Source organism: Mesoplodon densirostris, chromosome 7 (genome assembly GCF_025265405.1).
Source record: "Mesoplodon densirostris isolate mMesDen1 chromosome 7, mMesDen1 primary haplotype, whole genome shotgun sequence".
In the NCBI taxonomy this organism is placed as follows: Eukaryota; Metazoa; Chordata; class Mammalia; order Artiodactyla; family Ziphiidae; genus Mesoplodon; species Mesoplodon densirostris.
In genome coordinates, this window is record NC_082667.1 from 99,136,875 (window position 1) to 99,160,533 (window position 23,659).

The window sequence follows — 23,659 nt, forward strand, 5'->3', positions numbered from 1 at the left end:
GTTGACAATTCACCTGGAGTAAGAATTATAATCCACACAAAGGATTGTTAAATTACCAAGGGTTTCAGTTAATAGAAATATTGGATAGAGGCTATGATGTGTTTAAAATATTTAAACACATGTGGAACTACAATATTGAATAATAATAGCATGTATGACAGGAGCACAATTTCTAGGTTAAAATGCTTAAATGTCCTTGTGTTATTCAGATGGAATGTGGAGATATTTAATAAATTTAGAATTTTATGACCAAGATGGCAGTGTAGGAGACCCAGGCTCTGTCTTCCTACAAAGAACAACAATTAGGAAGCTATCCACAAATGAAAATAACCCGGAGCTCAGGAGCCCACTTACAAAGCTTCAGCAACACAATAGAGCAAAACTCTGAGAACCACACAGAAACGATAGGAAGAAAAGTTTCATTTTGCCTGCATCATCCCTTCCCCAAGACTAGCACTGTTTAGTGCCAAAAGGGAACTCCCAACCCAAGAGATTTTTCTTGGCCCAGAAAAGGAGAGGAGGGTGAGTGACAAGCTTCACCAGTCTTTTAGGGAACTTCACAAAGTACCCACTGTGGTTTCACCCCATCCAGAGACCAGCAAAGCTGAGACATCTAGAGACATTTAGGAACAAGGAAGAAGTGAAGGGGCTACCAATAACAGCCATGTGCAGGAATGACCTTGGTTCCCAGTAGCCTGCTTCTCAGAGGATCCTAGTAGACTTCACTACTAAGGATCTCAGAACCCTTAAAGATATTGCAGACAAGCACAGCTTTTATCACTGGACCCCAGCAGACTGGTCCACAAAGGACCCAGGCAGATTTCTCTACTGAAGAAACTAACAATCAAAACAACCATCGCAGATCCCCTGACTACTTCATGGCTGAAACTTTTGTCCTACAGAGTTTCACATTCACAGATGCCAGTTGCCTGAATCCCTTCCTTTTCTCTTCCTTCCTCCTCCTGCCAGAATCCAAGATCAGCACTAGCAGCCAGTCCCAGCCTCTGCAGCTATGTGCATACAAGATGCCAGCCTAGACCCCTGCAGCCAACTCTCACTGCTGTGTGCATACCCATTATTAGCCCCTGTAGCCACATTAGTGCCCACAAACAAACAAGGTCCCCACATGTGTTGTGGGCCTGGATCTGGTCCTGACCTTTTTCACTGGCCTTCCCTGCAGTTGGTTGCCTGCAGCTTGTCCTAGTAGTCAAGAACCTGCACGATGCCTGCCCTGATTCCCATCACCAGTCCCCACCACCATATATGCATTTGCAGCTAGCCCATGCTCTTCCATGACTACATGCCAACAACCAGGGCTCCAGAGGCTGCTTGTGCTCCTGCAATTGGCCCTGACTCCCCTTGGCCCCAGCTCTCACCACTGTGTGTGTGTATGCAGTCAGCCAAGTGTATGCACACCACTGGTACTGGCCACCACTGCCACCTTCCCCAGTCCCTAGCTGCTGGACCTGGAGGTGCTCTTGAGAACCCCACCAGCAGCCTTAGTAGCCAATATGAAACCCCCATAGCTCTTGCCAAAGACTTTGCAGTTTTCAGTGTCACAGACCCCAGCTGCCTGAGCTGACAAGACACAATGCCCCCCAAGATCTGTAGCACTCACACACACCCCTGCACTTGGCTCTCTGTAGTATTAGACTAGGCTGGAGTCACAAAATGTTCCAACATGCCCCAACTCACAGATAAAGAAGTCAGTCCATAAAGTCTGGAAGATGAGATGTTTTCTTAAAATGTGCAGACACCTACCCAAGTTTAGAGGGATCACAAAGAATCAGAAAAACATGACACCACCAAAGGAACACAGTAAATATCCAGTAATTGACCCCAAGGAAATGATGATCCATGAATTGCCTGACAAAGAATGCAAAATAATTGTTCTAAAGGTTCTCAGAGAGCCACAAGAGAACACAGATAAGCTTTTTAAAGAAATCAAGGAAACAATACAATAAAATGAGAAGTTCAACAAAGAGGTAGAAAATATAAAAAGAACCAAACAGGAATCTTGGAGCTTAAAAATATAATAACTGGCCGAAGGCTTCAATAGAAAGCTTCAACATCAGACTCAACCAAACAAGAGAAATAATTAATGAGCGTGAAGCCATTTGAAAATATCTAAGTTAGAGTAACAGTAAAAAAAAAAAAAAAGAAGAAGAAGAAAATGAAGAAAACCTACAGGACTTATGAGACACCATTAAGATAAACAATCTATGAATTATGGGAGTTCTAGAAGGAGAAGAGAAGAAGATAGGGACAGAAAGTTTGCTTAAAAAAATAATGGCTGAAAATTTCCCAGATCTGTGGCAAGATTTGTATATTTGAGATCATGGAGCACACAGGTCACCATATTCAAGTCAAAGAGTTCTTATCCAAGCACATTATAATAAAAGTATTAAGAATTAAGAAGTTTGTCACTTATAAAAGATCTCCATAAGGCTATCAGTGAATTTCTCAGCAGAAATATTATAGGCCAGGTGAGAGTGGGAAGATATATTCAGTGTGCTGAAAGAAAAAAAAAATTCAACCAAGAATACTTTATCTGACAAAGTTGTCCTTCGGAAATAAAGGAGAGGTAAAGGCTTTCCCAGACAAACAAAAGCTGAGGAAGTTCATCACCACTAGACCTGCCTCACAAGAAATACTGAAAGGAATTCTTCAAGCTAAAATGAAAGCATTCTAATTAATAACGTGAAAATGTATGAAACTATAAGGCACACTGCTAAAAGTAACCATATAGGCAAATTCAGAAAACTCCAATGTTGTAATATGATGGTATGTTAATCACAATTCTAGTACAAAAGTTAAAGGACAAAAGTATTAAAAATAACCATAATGGATATATTATATAAAAAGATGGAAATTGTGACATCAAAAACATAAAATGGGGAGGAGTAAAAGGGTAGAGCTTTGTATGTTATTGAAGTTAAGCTGGCATTAGCTTAAAATAGACTTATATCTATAAGATGTTTTATGTAAGCCTTATTGTAACCATAAAGTAAAAACCCACAGTTGTTACACAAATCATAAAGAGAAGGGAATCAAAATCACTATGGAAAATGATTAATTCACAAAGACAGCAAGAGATGAAGAAAGGAGAAAGGAATTACAAAACAGCCAGGAAACAATTATTAAGATGGCATTAAGAAATGGGTAAATTCCTAGAAACATACAACCTACCAAGACAGAATCATGAAGAAATATAAAATCTGAACAGATTGATAATAAATAAAGATATTTAATCACTAATCAAAAACTTCCCAGCAAAGAAAAGCCCAGAACCACGTGGCTTCATGGGTGAATATTTGAAGAAGCATTAATACCAATCCTTCTCAAACTCTTCCCAAAAATTGAAGAGAAAAGAACACTCTCAAATTCATTTACAAGGCCAGCATTACCTGACACCAAAGCCAAATAAGGACACGAAAGAAAAGAAAACTACAGGTCAATATCCCAGATAAATATAGATGCAAAAATTCTCAACAAAATACTAGCAAACAGAATGCAACCACACATCAAATAGGATTTATTCCAGGGATGAAAGGATAGTTCAACATCTGCAAATCAATAAATATTATAAACCATATTAATAGAATGAAAGATAAAAATCATGATTATTTCAATAGATGCAGAAAAAATATTTGACAAAATTCAACATCTTTTCATAATAAAAACTCTTAACAAAGAAAGCATAGAAAGAGTACCTTAACAAAATAAAAGTCATATATGATAAGCCCATAGCTAACATCATACTCAATGGTGAAAAGTTGAAAGATCAGGAACAAAATAAAGGTGCCCACTTTCACCACTCCTATTGAACCAAGTATTGGAAGTCCTACCTAGAGCAATTGGCAAGAAGAAGTAGTAACAGGAACCCAAATCAGAAAGGACAAAGAAAAATGTCTCTGTTTTCAGATGATATGCTTTCATATATAGAAAATCCTAAAGACTCCACCAAAAAACTATTAGAACTAACAAATGAATTCAGTAAAGTTTCAGGATATAAAATCACCATACCAAAATCAGTTGAGTTTCCATATACTAACAATGAACTATCTGAAAAATAATTTTTTAAAAATTTACAATAGTTTAAGAAACAATAAAATACTTAATAATAAACTTAACCAAGAAAGTGAAATATCTGTACACCAAAAACTGTAAGATATTGATGAAAGAAATAAATGGAAAGATATATCATGCTTAGGGATTGGAAGAATTAGTATTGTTAAAATGTCCCTCCACCAAGGAAATCTACAGATTTAATGCAATCTCTAGCAAAATACCTATGACATTTTTCACAGAACTAAAACAAATAATCCTAAAAATTTGTATGGAACCACAAAAGACCTCCCAAACCAAAACAATCTTGAGAAAGAAAACCAAAGCTGGAGAAACCACACTTCCTGATTTCAAACTACATTACAAAGTATTGTAATTAAAACAGTATGATACTGGCATAAAAACAGACACATACAACAATGGAACAGAATCAAGAGCCCAGAAATAAACCCATATACTTAGGGTCAACTAATATTTGTCAAAGGAGCCAGGAATACTCAATGAAGAAAAATAGTCTCAATAAATGGTTTTGGAAAAACTGAATACTCACATGCAAAAGAATGAAATTGGACCCCAATCTTATGCCACTCACAAAAATTAATTCAAAATGGATAAAAGACTTAAACTTGTCATAACAATGACTTTTTGGGATATGGCACAAAAACCACAGGCAACGAATGCAGAAATAAACATCAAACTAAAAAGTTTCTGCACAACAAAAGAAACAATCAACAATATGAAAAGACAGCCTACATAATGGGAGAAAATATTTGCAAATAATATATCTGATAAGGAGTTAATATTCAAAATATATAAGGAACTCATACAATTTAATAACAATAATAACAATCTGATTTAAAAAGGAGTAAAAGACCTGAATTGACATTTCTTCAAAGAAGACCAACAAATACATGAAAAGATGCTCAACATCAGAGAAATCAATCAATCTGGGAAATGCAAATCAAAAGGACAATGAGATATCGCTTCACACATGTTAGAATGGCTATTATCAAAAAGACAAGTGTTAACAATTGTGCAAGGATGTGGAGAAAAGGGAATCTTCATAAACTGTGGGGGGAGAGGGATATAAATTGGTATAGCCACTATGAAAAACAGTATAGAGTTTCCTCAAAAAAATTAAAAAACAGGACTACCATATGATCCAGCAATGCCACTTTGGGTATATATCCAAAGGAAATGAAATCACCACCTCAAAGAGATATCTGTATACCCATGTACATTTCAGCATCATTATACATCATTATTATATATTAATATACAGTAGCCAATGCATGGAAACAACCTAAATATTCACTGATGGATGAATGAAGGAAGGAAAGATATAAATAATATATATATATATATTTTATAAAAATTTTATGAATTTATATGAAGTACAATATTTTTCATCACCAAACTGAAAGCCAGTATCTTAGATTTGAGTTCTAAAGCTCTTTACAATTTTTTTCAGGAAAGTAAAATAAAAATTAATTGAACCAGATTATCTACTACATAAAGATTGAGAGTGGGTCCTCAACTTGCATGAAAATCAAAGGAACAAGAAAATATGAAATAAGAAAAGCACTCAGTAACTCCAGGTTATATGCCAAATGTATAGTACTTACATAAATATCTCCAAACTTTGGTGGAACATTCATGAGGTTAAGGTCCAATTCAGCAACTTGATTTATTTGGTCCCTTTAATCATAGAACTGAATTGAGTTTAGGCCTAAGATATTCATACATTAAATTATGATATTTCTCATAAGTTGCAGGAAAGTTATAGCCAGTCACACTGTCAGAACAAGCTTTCCAGGTTGGTCAATCTACTCAGGTAATCAAATTCTAGTTTTTGGTAAGCATAGAATTAGCATTGGATGTTTTTTCTTGGTAGTATTTCTTTATTAAATATTCATGAAAATAACTGGTATTTGTTATAAGACTCTGAATACTTGGTTGTGGATCAATTGTGGTATTTTAGCCTCTAATCATTTTACTCTTTTGTTAAATAATAAAAATACCAAACTTTATACATGCATGTAGAAAATTTGTGTTCATAAAATCTGCCACTTACTAATTGCCTTGTATATCCTCATAGGATAGCAGTTTTAGATACATTACCCCATAGAATCCTTGGCATATTATATATTCATAGTTGAGACAAGCAATTTTAATGAATTTAGCCAAGGTTACCTGGCCAATAAGCAAAATCACAATGATTTGAATTTACTTGTAAAGTTTGCAGTCTTCCCCTTATATCTTTTTTTTTTTTTTTTTTTTTTTTTTTTTTTTTTTTTTTTTTTTGCTGTACGCGGGCCTCTCACTGCCGTGGCCTCTCCCGTCGCGGAGCACAGGCTCCGGACACACAGGCTCCGCGGCCATGGCTCGCGGGCCCAGCCGCTCCGCGGCATGTGGGATCCTCCGGGATCGGGGCACGAACCCGCGTCCCCTGCATCGGCAGGCGGACTCTCAACCACTGCGCCACCAGGGAGGCCCCCTTATATCTTTTTTTAACATCTTTATTGAAGTATAATTGCTTTACAATGGTGTGTTAGTTTCTGCTGTATAACAAAGTGACTCAGCTATACATATACATATATCTCCTATCTCCTCCCTCTTGCGTCTACCTCCCACCCGCCCTATCCCATCCCTCTAGGTGGTCACAAAGCACCGAGCTGATCTCCCTGTGTTATGCGGCTGTTTCCCACTAGCTATCTATTTTACTTTTGGGAGTGCATATATGTCCATGCCACTCTCTCACTTCGTCCCAGCTTACCCTTCCCACTCCACATGTGTTCAAGTCCTTCTCTATGTCTACATCTTTATTCCTGTCCTGCCCCTAGGTTCTTCAGAAACTTTTTTTTTTTTTTAGATTCCATATATATGTTTTAGCATATGGTATTTGTTTTTCTCTTTCTGACTTACTTCACTCTATATGACACTCTCTAGGTCCATCCAACTCACTACAAAAAAAAACTCAATTTCATTTCTTTTTATGGCTGAGTAATATTCCATTGTATATATGTGCCACATCTTTTTTATCCACTCATTAGTCGATGGACACATAGGTTGCTTCCTTTTCTTGGTTATCGTAAATAGTGCCACAATGAACATTGTGGTACATGACTCTTTTTGAATTATGGTTTTCTCAGGATATATGCCCAGTAGTGGGATTGCTGAGTCTTATGGTCATTCTACTTTTAGTATTCCAAGGAACCTCCATACTGTTCTCCATAGTGGCTGTATCAATTTACATTCCCACCAACACTGCAAGAGGTTTCCCTTTTCTCCACACCCTCTCCAGCATTTATTGTTTGTAGATTTTTGATCATGGCCATTCTGACTGGTGTGAGGTGATACTTCATTATAATTTAGATTTGCATTTCTCTAATGATTAGTGATGTTGAGCATCCATTCATGTGTTTGTTGGCAATCTGTATATCTTCTTTGGAGAAATGTATATTTAGGTCTTCTGCCCATTTTTGGATTGGGTTGTTTGTTTTTTTGATATTGAACTGCATGTATATTTTGAGCTGCTTGTATATTTTGGAGATTAATCCTTTGTCAGTTGCTTCATTTGCAAATATTTCTCCCATTCTGAGGGTTGTCTTTTCATCTTGTTTATGTTTTCCTTCACTGTGCAAAAGCTTTTTAAGTTTCATTAAGTACCATTTGTTTATTTTTATTTTTATTTCCATTTGTGTAGGAGGTGGGTCAAAAAGGATCTTGCTGTGATGTATGTCACATAGTGTTCTGCCTATGTTTTCCTCTAAGAGTTTTATAGTGCCTGGCCTTACATTTAGGTCTTTAATCCATTTTGAGTTTATTTCTGTGTATGGTGTTAGGGAGTGTTCTAATTTCATTCTTTTACATGTAGCTGTCCAGTTTTCCCAATACCACTTATTGAAGAGGCTGTCTTTTCTCCACTGTATATTCTTGCCTCCTTTATCAAAGATAAGGTGACCATATGTGTGTGGGTTGATCTCTGGGCTTCCTATCCTGTTCCATTGATCTGTATTTCTGTTTTTGTGCCAGTAGCATACTGTCTTGATTACTGTAGCTTTGTAGTATATTTTGAAGTCAGGGAGCCTGATGGCTCCAGCTCTGTTTTTCTTCTCAAGATTTCTTTGGCTATTTGTGGTCTTTTGTGTTTCCATACAAATTGTGAAATTTTTTGTTCCAGTTCTGTGAAAAATGCCAGTGGTACTTCGATAGGGATTGCATTGAATCAGTAGATTGTTTTGGGTAGTATAGTCATTTTCACATTGTTGCTTCTTCCAATCCAAGAACATGGTATATCTCTCCATCTGTTTGTATCATCTTTAATTTCTGTCATCACAGTCTTATTGTTTTCTTCATACAGGTCTTTTGTCTCCTTAGGCAGGTTTATTCTTAGATATTTTATTCTTTTTGTTGCAATGGTAAATCGGAGTGTCTCCTTAATTTCTATTTCACATTTTTCATCATTAATGTATAGGAATGCCAGATATTTCTGTGCATTAATTTTGTATCCTTCTACATAACCAAATTCATTGATTAGCTCTAGTAGTTTTCTGATATCATCTTTAGGATTCTCTATGTATAGTATCAGGTCATCTGCAAACAGTGACAGTTTTACTTCTTCCCTTCATATTTGGATTCCTTTTATTTCTTTTTCTTCTCTGATTGCTGTGACTAAAGTTTCCAAGACTATGTTGAATAATAGTGGTGAGAGTGGGCAACCTTGTCTTGTTCCTGACGTTAGTGGAAATGGCTTCAGTTTTTCACCATTGAGGATGATGTTGGCTGTGGGTTTGTCATATATGCCCTTTATTATGTTAAGTTCCCTGTATGCCTACCTTCCAGAGAGTTTCTAACATAAATGGGTGTTGAAATTTGTCAACTGCTTTTTCTGCATCTAATGAGATTATCATATGGTTTTTATCCTTCAATATGTTAATATAGTATATCACATGGATTGGTTTGTGTATACTGAAGAATCCTTATATTCCTGGGATAAATCCTACTTCATCATGGTGTATGATCCTTTTAATGTGCTGTTGGATTTGGTTTGCTAGTATTTTGTTGAGAATTATTGCATCTTTATTCATCAGTGATATTGGCCTATAGTTTTCTCTTTTTGTGGTATATTTGTCTGGTTTTGGTATCAGGGTGGTGGTGGCCTCGTATAATGAGTTTGGATGTGTTCCTCCTTCTGCTATATTTTGGAACAGTTTAAGAAGGATAGGTGTTAGCTCTTCTCTAAATGTTTGATAGAATTCACCTCTGAAGCCATCTGTTCCTGGACTTTTGTTTGTTGGAAAAATTTTAATCACAGTTTCAATTTCAGTGATTGTGATTGGTCTGTTCATATTTTCTATTTCTTCCTGGTTCAGTCTCAGAAGGTTGTGCTTTTGTAATAATTTGTCCACTTCTTCCAGGTTGTCTATATTTTGGCCTATTGTTGCTTGTAGTAATCTCTCATGATACCTTGTATTCCTGCAGTGTCAGTTGCTACTTCTCCTTTTTCATTTCTAATTCTATTGATTTGAGTCTTTTCCCTTTTTTCTTGATGAGTCTGGCTAATGGTTTATCAATTTTGTTTATCTTCTCAAAGGAACAGCTTTTAGTTTTATTGATCTTTGCTATCATTTCCTTCATTTCTTTTTCATTTATTTCTGATCAGTTCTTTATGATTTCTTTCCTTCTGTTAACTTTGGGGGTTTTTTTGTTCTTCTTTCTTTAATTGCTTTAGATGTAAGGTTAGGTTGTTTATTTGAGATGCTTTTGTTTCTTGAGGTAGGACTGTATTGCTGTAAACTTCACTCTTAGAACTGCTTTTACTGCACCACATAGGTTTTGGGTCATCGTGTTTTCATTGTCATTTGTTTCCAGGTGCTTTTTTTAAAATTTCCTCTTTGATTTCTTCAGTGATTTCTTGGTTATTTAGTAGTGTATTATTTAGCCTCCATGTGCTTGTATTTCTTACAGATATTTTACTGTAATTAATATCAAGCCTCATAATGTGGTGGTCTGAAAAGGTATTTGATATGATTTCAATTTTCTTAAATTTACCAAGGCTTGATTTGTGAACCAAGATATGATCTATCCTGGAGAATGTTCCATGATCACTTGAGAAGAAAGTGTACTCTGTTGTTTTTGGATGGAATGTCCTATAAATACCAATTAAGTCCATCTTGTTTAATGTATCATTTAAAGCTTGTGTTTCCTTATTTATTTTCATTTTGGATGATCTGTCCATTGCTGAAAGTGGGATGTGAATGTTCCCTACTATGACTCTGTTACTGTCAATTTCCCCTTTTTTTGGCAGTTAGCATTTGCCTTATATATAGAGGTGCTCCTATATTGAGTGCATTAATATTTATAATTGTTATATCTTCTTCTTGGATTCATCCCCTGATCATTATGTAGTGTCCTTCTTTGTCTCTTATAACATTCTTTATATTAAATTCTATTTTGTCTGATATGAGAATTGCTACTCCAGCTTTCTTTTGATTTCCATTTGCATGAGATATATTTTTCCATGCCCTCACTTTCAGTCTGCATGTTTCCCTAGGTATGAAATGGGTCTCTTGTAGACAGAATATATACAGGTCTTGTTTTTGTATCCATTCAGCCAGTCTATGTCTTTTGGTTGGAGCATTTAATCTATTTACATTTAAGGTAATTTTCAATATGTATGTTCCTATTACCATTTTCTTAATTGTTTTGGGTTTGTTATTGCAGATCCCCTCCTTCTCTTGAGTTTCCTGTCTAGAGAAGTTCTTTTACCGTTTGTTGTAAAGCAGGTTTGATGGTGCTGAATCCTCTTAGCTTTTGCTTTTCTGTAAAGTTTTTAATTTCTTCATTGAACCTGAATGAGACCCTTGCTAGGTAGAGTAATCTTAATTGTAGGTTTTTGCCTTTTATCACTTTAAATATGTGCTGCCACACCCTTCTGGCTTGCAGAATTTCTTCTGAGGATTCTGCTGTTAACCTTATAGGGATTCCCTTGTATGTTATTTGTTGCTTTTCCCTTGCTGTTTTTAATATTTTTTTCTTTCAATTTAATTTTTGATAGTTTAATATGTGTCTTGCCATGTTTCTCCATGGATTTATCCTGTATGGGACTCTCTGTGCTTCCTGGACTTGACTGACTATTTCCTTTCCCATATTAGGGAATTTTTCAACTATAATCTCTTCAAATATTTTCTTACTCATTTTCTTTTTCTCTTCTTCTGGGATCCCTATAGTTCAAATGTTGGTGTGTTTAATGTTGTCTCAGAGGTCTCTGAGACTGTTCTCAAGTCTTTTCCCTCTTTTTTCTTTATTGTGCTCTGTTGTAGTTATTTCCACTATTTTATCTTACAGGTCACTTATCCATTCTTCTATCTCAGTTATTCTGCTATTAATTCCTTCTAGAGTATTTTTAATTTCATTTATTGTGTTGTTCATCATTTTTTGTTTGCTCTTTAGTTCTTCTAGGTCTTTGTTAAACATTTCTTGTATTTTCTTCCTTCTGTATCCAATATTTTGGATCATCTTTACTATCATTATTCTGAATTCTTTTTCAGGTAGACTGCCTATTTCCTTCTCCTTTGTTTGGTCTGGTGGGTTTTTAGCTTGCTCCTTCATCTGCTGTGTATTTCTCTGTCTTCTCATTTTGCTTAACTTACTGCATTTGTGGTTTCCTTTTCACAGGCTGCAGGTTCATAGTTCTTATTGTTTTTGGTGTCTGCCCCCAGTGGCTAAGGTTCGTTCAGTGGGTTGTGTAGGCTCCTGGTAGAGGGGACTGGTTCCTGTGTTCTGGTGGATGAGGCTGGATCTTGTCTTCTGGTGGGCAGGACCATGTCTGGTGCTATCCTTTGGGGTGTCTGTGAATTTATTATGATTTTAGGCAGCCTCTCTGTTAATGGGTGGGGTTGTGTTCCTGTCTTGCTATTTGTTTGGCATGGCTTGTCCAGCCATGTAGCTTGCTGGTCGTTGAGTGGAGCTGGGTCTTAGTGCTGATATGGAGGTCTCTGGGAGTGTTTTCACCATTTAATATTATGTGGGGCCTGGAGGTCTCTGGTGAACCAATGTTTTGAACTTGGCTTTCCCACCTAAGGGGCTCAGGCCTAACACCCGGCCAGAGCAAAAAGACTTTGTCAGCCACATGGCTGCTAGTGATCTAGTTTCTCCTGCAGATGGGGGGTGACTGTGCCTCACTTCAGGGAAACAGACACTGGCAGCAGAAGTTTTGGGAAGTACTACTTAGCGTGAGCCCTCCCAGTGTCTGCAATTAGCCCCACCAAAGAGCCGGGTAAGCTCCCCCTATATCTCAATGTCAATTCTATCTTAGTCATTTTTTTATGAATGTAAACTCTGGTCCCTTAATTGGGCTTTAGTTTTTCCAGAACATGTGTGTATCTCTTACAGCATATCATCTAAAGAAAACTGGTAGCAATTTATTTTCTGTTAATTGTTACCCTCTTCTTATTTAATTAAATTTCTTAGAGTCTATCTCCAGTTTTAAGAGGCACAATAAAAAAGAACAAAAGAAATACCTCCAGATTTTATTAATTTATCTTATTTAATTATGCTTCATAATTTCCTAAAACTCAGATATATAATATAGATATAAATGTTATCAGGATAGTTAATTTTTTTTCAAGAGACTATAACTGCTTTAACAAAGAAAAATCTAATTTCTTTGTTTCACAGGGAACTACTCCTAAGATAAATGCTTCTAGATTGTCCAACACCCTAGGCTTCTTATTGTCACACTTAAAAGTCTGTAGCATAGGATTTGTCACATTATCATGGAGTGTTATATATTACTTCATTTTAGTCAAATTTTTCTTAATTCAAATTGGCTTCTTGAGAAAACCCCTTGTTATCTCATCTACTACAGGGTTTTGAGTACAAGCTTAACATTTCACTAATTGATTATACAAATAATTGCACACTTCACTTTTACTCTTTCCTTATATTATATTCCTGACATATCAATGACTCAGAGATTTTGTTTGTTTCATAAACTGTAGATGTGGAGTCAACAATTTTAGAGTGTGCTAATAGTTTACATTTTTTTTTGTTGTTGTTTGTTTCTTTTATTTCAGTCTGTTCCCAGTATTCTAGAGGAGTATTTGCCATTTTTGGACTCTATGATAAGAGGTCAGTACATACCTTGACCTCATTCTGCAGCGCCTTACACATCTCCCTCATCACACCAAGTTTCCCTACTGAGGGAGAGAGCCAGTTTGTGCTGCAGCTAAGGCCTTCCTTACGAGGAGCACTCTTGAGTCTGCTGGATCACTATGAATGGAACTGTTTTGTCTTCCTGTATGACACAGACAGGGGTAAGTGGCAATTCCACATCTACATAAGTAAAACTCTAATTTTCTATCTGAAATGACTTTGTATCAATTGTGTGAGCAACATATTTTGATCCCTAATGTGGCTAAAATCAGAAAATGGTCAATGTGCATTCTCAGTATTTTTATGTTGACTCTGGGGAAAAATTTTTAATTAAATGAGCCTCAAATTCACAAGGTTACTTGAGTAAACCATGCTCTTTAATTGAAATTAAAATAGATATATATATTTTTTAATTTCCATGATGATATTTCAGGCGCAGTCATAAAATATGTATGTCCTTTACCTTAAATGCAAATTACTTCGTGATTTGGAAGATTTTTAAATAGTATCAGGTTGAAGCATAGCATTGTGTTTGAAATGTAAAATGTTAAATGAGTAACTGAAGGGTCATGATAATGAGAATAAAGATTTGGTGGTAAGGCTTCTGCTTGCTGGCAACCTTTCACTTTATCTTTACCTATCAGTCTGTAAAGATTAATAAGTGGTATGATCCATGTGTTGTAGAAACAAGGTCGATAACTAACACTAAATTATTGTCAATCCATAAAATTCTGTACAATGATGATATACTTTGACTTTTGGTTGGAGACATAACTTAAGGAATTCCAATTTTTTTCATTTCTGCTTTTTATTTAGTGACCAGAATCATAGCAACATATTATGTTTCAAAATAAACATCAGGGAATCACCTGTGGGGTTTTGTTTTCAGTTCTTTTTCCATAAAGTGTAAGATTTAGGAGCAGACAATAAGTTATAGTAAAAGTTCAAACAGGCAACATTTCAAGAACATGCTTTAATAAAAGTCTACCTGTGAACTGAGTAAAACAATAAATATAAAACAATAAACAAACAAAATAAATCATTTGAAGATATAATTATCTTCAAAATCCAAATATTCAGAATCCTATATTGAGACAAAAACTTATTAAATGAATTCATATTTCTCATTTATATTTACATATTTAATTAGATGGAAATGTAAGTCATATAAGATTTCACACCAATGATAGTCCTTTGCTTATATTGGCATTCTTGGTAAATTTACATTTGGAAACAAGCTCAGAAAATTTAATATCATCAGGGTATTTTCTTCATGGTTGTAGCATACTCTAATTCTCATTTTGAAATTTGGGAGTCTATCTATATCTCATGGTATCATTTTCCAATAGCTAAGAATGCAAAGCATTCTAGAGAATGTATTATAGATTAGAGAAATTATCACCCTGTTCACTTCAAACTTTTGGAAATATTCTTAAGCAAGAGGACACTGAGAATTGAATCATAATGCAAATTAAAACAACAATGAGATACTACTACATGTCTATTAGAATGGAAAACATTTAGATCAATGACAACATCAAATGGTGGTTAGGAAGTGGAGTAACAGGAACTTTCATTCATTGTTTGGGGGGAATGTAAAATGATACAGCCACTTTGTAAGACAATTTGGCAGTTTCTTACAAAACTAGATTTACTCTTACTATATGATCCAGCAATCATGTTCCTTGGTGTTTATACCCAAACCACACAGAAACCTTCACAAAGATGTTTATAACAACTTTATTCATAATAGCCGAAACTTAGAAGCAACCAAGATGTCCTTCAGTAGGTGAAGGGATGATTAAACAGTGATACATTTAGACAATTCAGGACTGAAAAGAAATGAGTTATCAAGACATAAAAAGACATGGAGGAAACTTAAATGCATATAACTAAGTGAAAGAAGTCATTCTGAAAAGGATACATATTGTATTATTCCAACCATATGACATTCTGGAAAAGGACAAACTATGATATAGTAAAAAGATCAGTGGTTTCCAGGAGTGAAGGGGAAAAAGGGATCAATAGGTGCAGCACAGAGGATTTTTAGGGCAGTGAAACAGTTCTGTGTGATATTATAATGGTGGATGCATGTCACTATACATTTTTCCAAACCCATAGAATGTATAAAACAAAGGATGAACCCTAGTGTAAACTAGGACTTTGGGTAATAATGTACCAATGTAGGTTCATCAATTATAAAATCTGAGTGTCAAGTGAAAAATATTCCACTTCAATAAAATTGATTTTAAGTGTTTAAAAAATTGAATCATAATGTCAAGGAATATATACTGGAATATGGATGAGATGGTTCTCCCTGTGGCTTGTTATGACACAGCTCAGTTTGTCACTTTGGTCAGAAGATCTATATCTTATGGCATCTTGGTCTTATTGAAATACCAGTGGGACCTGTCTCACTTCTTTCCTCTGCCCTTGTGCAAACCAATCTCTGGCAAGGAGAGGATTCTAGGCATTCATGCATCAGCCTCCCCACCAAACAGGGATTAAAATTAATGCTTTGCTTTTGCACCAGTTTGTACTTTTTAGGATCCCCACTCCTGCATAACAAGTCAGATGATCCAAACTTAGGCCACCTCCCATTACTTTTTATCATGGGATCTCTCTAGTATAAGCAGATAATACTTGGTTATTTAACAATTCTTTCTCCTGGTTAAATTTCTGCCATCAAAGGCTTAAACTCGTCATGGTACCAGCACTATTTCTTCTAATAAGGCATTCTGTAACTTTAATCTACCTATTAACTTGCTGCACAAAAAGCCTACTTTTTCCTGTCATCACCCTAGAATTTAACTGGTTACTTTTAAACAGTTGATATAAATCACTCTCTAGTATTTCTTAGTTCTCTCCAATACTTACTTTGGGATGAATAGCTAGTCCTTTGAATTGCCTTCTATTATAGTAATTCAACCCAACTTCAAAGTATACACCTTTAGGGACTTCCCTGGTGGTCCAGTGATAAAGAATCCACCTTCCAATGCAGGGGACGCAGGTTGATCCCTGGTCAGGGAACTAAGATCCCACCTGCTGTGGGGCAACTAAGCCCACGTGCCACAACTACTGAGCTCCCATACTTCAACTAGAGAGCCCACATGCTGCAAACTACAGAGCCCATGCTCTCTGGAGCCCACACGCCAAAACTAGAGAAGAGAAAACCCACATGCCACAGTAAAGAGCCCATGTTACAAAAAAGATTATGCCTGCCTCAACAAAGATCCTGTATGCCATAGCTAAGACCCAATGCTGACAAATAAATAATTTTTTTAAAAATCACAAAGTATACACCTTTATTCCAAGTGGTAATTGAATGAATGAAAAATAACATGTCAGGAAAATGGCCATTTCTTATGTTCAGATGGCTCACTCTGCCATGATACTACCATTTTTCTCAATATTCTGGGTCTTACTTAAGTACTTGCAAAGGATGAGAATAATTTTCCCCTTTTGAAATTATTGTGCTCATTTTATGAATTTAGGATCACAAGCCCAATTTACCTCCTCTTAGATACAGTGTTTAAAATTATGTATCACTACCACCAACTGAGGTGTGAACTTCAGTTATAAAAGTATGATTAACTTCTGTCATAAATATAGTTTTCTAAGAGTCATCCATATTTTCACATAATGAATAATTAAAAGATCAACATTAAAGATCAGAGTTTTTAAATATAATGCACAAAATGAAGTGTAAAGAAATAAGATAGTGTGGTACATTTTAGTACTTTTCTCTAATCCTCTACTGTGATAATGAACTGCTCATCTAAACATTTTTCCTGTTCTAAGTAGCTGCCTCAATATGACCCTGAATTTCTCTATGAACATGAGTGGAACCTGACTTTCTGATGCCTCATAAATTCTTACTTCGGAATAAGTTATTTCATTGATCCACTCAATTATTTCTGAAATTGTAATCACTATAGTGATACAGTGATATCTTAAGATACAAGAGCTTCACTCTATTAAAACTTTAAGTAGTGCTTTTAAATGTTGAATTGCAATCAATAAAAGAAATCATACTTTATTTCATCTGATATAAAACCTGTGTTCTAGTCCTGGTCTGCTGTTGATGAGCTGTGTGAGCCTGTCTATATTTTTGCCCACACCTGAAGAAAGGAAGGAAGGAAGGGAGGGAGGGAGGGAGGGAGGGTGGAAGGGAGGAAGAGAGGGAGAGAGGGAGGGGGAGAGAGAAAGAAAGAAAGAAAGAAAGAAAGAAAGAAAGAAAGAAAGAAAGAAAGAAAGAAAGAGAAAGAAAGGAAAGATAGATAGAAAGAAAAGAAAGATAGAAAGAAAGAAAGAAAGAAAGAAAGAAAGAAAGAAAGAAAGAAAGGAAGGAAGGAAGGAAGGAAGGAAGGAAGAAAAAGAAAGAAAGAGAAAGAAAGAAAGAAAGAAAGGAAGAAAGAAAAAAAGAAAGAGGGGACACGGGGGCAGGAGGAAGGAAAGTTGAACTGCACTTTCTTTAAGGCTCATTCAAACTATCTTTAAGGTTTCTTGATTTTTTTTATTTATTTATGTTAACATAAAAAGTTTTAATTGTCATTTTTAAATGAATCAAGAATAAATATTTTTAATTTCTCTGTATTAATTATTTATACCATAAATATTCATAGATATGAGCCACCTAAAAAAAGGAACTCTCTCTTGGGTCCTCAATAATTTTCTGAGTGTAAAGGCATCCTAAGATTAAAAAAAGAAGGTTAAGAAACATCGGTCTATAGAATTTGTCCTTTTTTCTTTTTTCTTTCCTGTGAAAAGGTGTTTTATTTGGAGCCTAATTTATCTAACTTTTTTTTTCAACTTTATTGGAGTATAATTGCTTCACAATGGTGTGTTAGTTTCTGCTTTATAAAAAAATGAATCAGTTATACATATACATCTGTTCCCATATCCATTCCCTCTTGCATCTCCCTCCCTCCCACCCTCCATATCCCACCCCTCCAGGCGGTCACAAAGCACCTATCTGATCTACCTGTGCTATGTGGCTCCTTCCCACTAGCTATCTACCTTATGTTTGATAGTGTCTATATGTCCATGCCTCTCTCTCGCTTTGTCACATCTTACCCTTCCCCCTCCTCATAGCCTCAAGTCCATTCTCAAGTAGGTCTGTGTCTTTATTTCTGTTTTACCCCTAGGTTCTTCATGACTTCTTTTTTTTTCTTAAATTCCATATATATGTGTTAGCACACGGTATTTTTCTTTCTCTCTCTGACTTACTTCACTCTGTATGACAGACTCTAGGTCTATCCACCTCATTACAAATAGCTCAATTTCATTTCTTTTTATGGCTGAGTAATATTCCATTGTATATATATGCCACATCTTCTTCATCCATTCATCTGATGATGGACACTTAGGTTGTTTCCATCTCTGGGCTATTGTAAATAGAGCTGCAATGAACATTCTGGTACATGACTTTTTTTGAATTATGGTTTTCTCAGGGTATATGCCCAGTAGTGGGATTGCTGGGTCATATGGTAGTTCTATTTGTAGTTTTTTAAGGAACCTCCATACTGTTCTCCATAGTATCTCTACCAATTCACATTCCCACCAGCAGTGCAAGAGTGTTCCCTTTTCTCCACACCCTCTCCAGCATTTATTATTTCTAGATTTTTTGATGATGGTCATTCTGACTGGTGTGAGATGATATCTCATTGTAGTTTTGATTTGCATTTCTCTAATGATTAATGATGTTGAGCATTCTTTCATGTGTTTGTTAGCAGTCAGTATATCTTCTTTGGAGAAATGTCTATTTAGGTCTTCTGCCCATTTTTGGATTGAGTTGTTTGTTTGTTTGTTTGTTTTTGATATTGAGCTGCATGAGCTGCTTATAAATTTTGGAGATTTGTCCTTTGTCAGTTGCTTAATTTGAAAATGTTTTCTCCCATTCTGAGGGTTGTCCTTTGGTCTTTTTATGGTTTCCTTTGCTGTGCAAAAGCTTTGAAGTTTCATTAGGTCCCATTTGTTTATTTTTGTTTTTATTTCCATTTCTCTAGGAGGTGGGTCAAAAAGGATCTTGCTGTGATTTATGTCATAGAGTGTTCTGCCTATTTTTTCCTAAGACTTTGATAGTTTCTGGCCTTACATTTAGGTCTTTAATCCATTTTGAGCTTACTTTTGTGTATGGTGTTAGGGAATGATGTAATCTCATACTTTTACATGTCCCTGTCCAGTTTTCCCAGCACCACTTATTGAAGAGGCTGTCCTTTCTCCACTGTACATTCCTGCCTCCTTTATCAAAGATAAGTTGACCATATATGCGTGGGTTTATCTCTGGGCTTTCTATCCTGTTCCATTGATCTATCTTTCTGTTTTTGTGCCAGTACCACACTGTCTTGATTACTGTGTCTTTGTAGTATAGTCTGAAGTCAGGGAGCCTGATTCCTCCAGCTCCGTTTTTCATTCTCAAGATTGTTTTGGTTATTCAGGGTCTTTTGTTTTTCCAAACAAATTTTGAAATTTTTTGTTCTAGTTCTGTGAAAAATGCCAGTGGTAGTTTGATAGGGATTGCATTGAATCTGTAGATTGCTTTGGGTAGTAGAGTCATTTTCACAATATTGATTCTTCCAATCCAGGAACATGGTATATCTCTCCATCTATTTGTATCATCTTTAATTTCTTTCAACTGTGTCTTATAATTTTCTGCATACAGATCTTTTGTCTCCTGAGGTAGGTTTATGCCTAGATATTTTATTCTTTTTGTTGCAGCGGTAAATGGGAGTGTTTTCTTGATTTCACTTTAGATTTTTCATCATTAGTGTATAAGAATGGCAGAGATTTCTGTACATTAGTTTTGTATCCTGCTACTTCACCAAATTCATTGATTAGCTCTAGTAGTTTTCTGGTAGCATCTTAAGGATTCTCTATGTATAGTATCATGTCATCTGCAAACAGTGACAGCTTTACTTCTTCTTTTCTGATTTGGATTCCTTTAATTTTCTTTTCTTCTCTGATTGCTGTGGCTAAAACTTCCAAAACTATGTTGCATAAGAGTGGTGCGAGTGGGCAACCTTGTCTTGTTCCTGATCTTAGTGGAAATGCTTTCACTTTTTCACCATTGAGGACGATGTTGGCTGTGGGTTTGTCATATATGGCCTTTATTATGTTGAGGAAAGTTCCCTCTGTGCCTATTTCTTGATATTTTATATTCCAAATATTCTTTTCCTTCCATGGAAATTGTGGGTGGTAAACAAAAGTAGTAGGTGGCATAAGTGATCTCTTTACCAGCAGAAGACTTAGTGCTCCTGTGCGTTTGACTGACTCTCAAATAAGAAAAAAAATGTGTTCATTTATTTATTCTTTCAATGTATCCATTTATCCATTTAGCATTTAATATAACGTTGTTCAGTTTTCATCAGGTACTTTCATAAGTATTAATAATGCAAGAATGAGCAAGCCACTATTGAAAATAAATTAACTCTCTTGCTATGACTTCATTATGAAATAGTGCACAACACTCTACTTGACAACTAGAAACTTGTCTTTGATGCATAGCTTGATTTTTTTACAATTTTAATTTGGAACACAACTATTTTCCAAAAAGATCATTGCCTTTTTGGGAAAAACAAGTAGAAAACATCATTTAACCACAAACTTTGATAAGATTTTTGTGTTAATAAATATGATACTCTTGTGATTCTAAATGTGGCTTTATGTATTTAAAATGTGGCTTATGTATCTACCCGAGAAACTGAATTTTAAATTTTGCTTAACTTTAGTTGATTAATTTAAATAACTACATTTGCCTAAAAACTAGTGTATTGGGCAACATAGCATATCTAACCACAGAGCTTATCTGCAGTAACATATTTCACTTTGAGTGAAATGTCCTAATCTCTTATTGATTCATATTTTACTATGTAAGAAAAGAACTTAGAGAACCTCCTGCACATAATCCTTTTTATAGTAATTTTTCATACTGCATTTTGTATACATTTACATATCTTTTCTTCCCTTAGAAATATGTCCTTCTCCAGTTATTGTTATATCTTTTTATATTTATACCTTTCATGTTTAGCATAGTAACCCCTGATAGACATACTATAAATATGAAATAATTGAATTAATCAAATGAAGTCATTGACAATAATATCAAATAATTTTAGAGCTCTAATAACTAATCATGTAACTTATTTTTTATTAATGGCACCATATTTTAATGAGCCAAATAGTTTATAGAGTAGTCAAAATGAAAAATTCTCCTGTAAGAATGGTACTTGAATTGAATGCAATTTTATTATGATGAAGAAATGTGGAGAAGGCTGAAAAATAACATTCTTAATTTAGACATATTAAATTAAGTATTTAGAATAATTTTAAATAATATTTTCAGTTATATAAAATCTTGAAAATTTTTTTCAAATTTAATTAATATGTCATTTTCCTTGAGAGAAAAAGAGACATTAATTTAAATATTTATAAGTATGGTTGTTTTTCAATAAATCTTTTCAAAATAACATATTTTTTACCTGTGTCTGTTGCCCAGCATTTTAAGTATTTACGATGTGTTTAAGGCCATTTCTAACACAACTGATATCAAGGTGAATTTAAGGTCAAGGGAAAGATGAGACATAAACCTAACACTTTTTAAAATTCTAATGATCACTGTCGGTATTTTTCAAAACTGTTATGATGACCAGCAACTTTGACCTCATGTCTAGTGTAAGGAATGGCTTACACTGACCTTATTTTACTTAGTCCTGCTTCTCTTTAACATTTACTGCTCAGTGTTTTAGCTACATTAGTGCTTTCCAGGTTAATAATGTTTCACAGGTTGCTAAATATCTTGTATCCATTATCTTAATAAATATTATAACATTATGTAAATTGTTTCTAGGAGAGATATATTTGGCAAAGCATAGAGGATAAAACTTTACTTTGGCTAGTTTGGCTTGTTTCCTTTGGTCTTTTTTTTTTCTTTTTAGCACTATTTTTTACAAAAATATGTTCTACACATTGCACAACATATTTTGAGAAGTCTAGGAAAAAATGCTGTGGATGGCATAATATGTATATACTGCTATCCCATGATAAATCCAGTGCAAGTGATGAGGGGATGGAAGAATGAGTATGTTTGCATGGTGAGTGGAGAGATCTTCCTATTTTATTTCTGCTTTTTGGGTTTCAATGCATGCATACCTTTTATTTTTAAACTGTTTTAAATCCTTTTACAAAAAAAATGAGATCTAAGTAATAGAAAAAGGAGTAAATGAAAAGGAAGAGGCATGAGACAACTTTTGATATCTCTTTTATTTCCCCAAAATTAAACCTGTATAAATCACTCCAGAAAACTCTCCTATCTTCCTTTTGGGTTCAGTTCCAATTCTCTTCTTTATTTTTTTCTCATACTGTTTCATTTTATTGCTCTTTCCCTCTTTCTCTGCCTTCCCTCAGAACCTAGAGAGAGCAGGCAAAATGAATGATTTCAGGCACACTGGGAACCTTAAACTTTCTCTCATTCATTACCAGTTATGGACTCCTAGGATCCCTTTAAACTCAAATTCATAATAATATAGAGGGATGACAGAGCAGATAACTCTAAGGAACAGAGTCTAATGACTTCAGTTCACACCAAAGTAAAATTACTGATATCTGCTCCTTCTTTGAAATCCCTTTCAGATAGGGGTAGGATGGGGAAAATCAGGGGTAATTATACAACCCGTCAACTGGACTTGGTGTGCTTAGTGTCTACAGTGCTAATTACAAGCACCTTTTTTTCCTCATTCCCCCCATCTCCAATTCCTAATTACCACACATACTGATACTCTGCTAGCACACATCTACCATTAATTGTGCCACTTAAAATGTTTCTGGGCCATTTTTCTTATTAAAAACAAAATTAGAAACACAATAGCAAAACAGAGTTAATTGACATATAAGTTCAGGAGAAGTAAGAGTCTTTCAGGTTCTAACTGGGTATTATCCACGAAAGGATGAGTAATTTATCTTTAATTCTTTACAACATTAAGCCCTATTTTCAACTTATTTTCTAATCCTGAAAAAAAAATCTTTAAGTCTAAAACTCTCACCAGGATGAAGAAGAGTTCCCTTTTTGTAAACCTACCAAGATAACTTTCAGGCAACTATCTGATTATAGTGAACCCATTAGGATTTAGACTATATTTTATAGCTCATCCAAATTTATTTGCTTACTGACTTTTATTACATTTATGGTCAGTCTGACAATGCCAAATATATACTTGTTGCCAGTTGCCAAATGTGAGGAAAATCCATTCCAACAGGAGGAAAACAGCACTTAACTGTATCTTTCAAGTGTATCACTGCCTTCCTGCTGGATCCAGGCCAGTGGGAGAGCAAAGGAAAGTACAGGTATAAAAATAACAATGGATCTTCCTATAGAGATTTTAACTTGTAATTGAGGGAGAAATAGTACAGTAGTCCCACCTTATCCATGGAGAAT

At 35.1% G+C, this 23,659-nt stretch overlaps 1 protein-coding gene across 3 annotated transcripts in view; it reads left to right on the top strand.

Moving 5' to 3' along the window:
- The window catches only part of GRIA4 (glutamate ionotropic receptor AMPA type subunit 4), a 543,339-nt gene that overhangs the window by 164,033 nt on the left and 355,647 nt on the right, over window positions 1-23,659 (top strand). For all 3 annotated transcript variants that reach the window (XM_060105639.1, XM_060105638.1, XM_060105640.1), the window contains exon 3: window positions 13,149-13,388. In XM_060105639.1, the coding sequence (XP_059961622.1) occupies window positions 13,149-13,388 (240 nt within the window). The remainder of the gene's footprint in view (window positions 1-13,148; window positions 13,389-23,659) is intronic.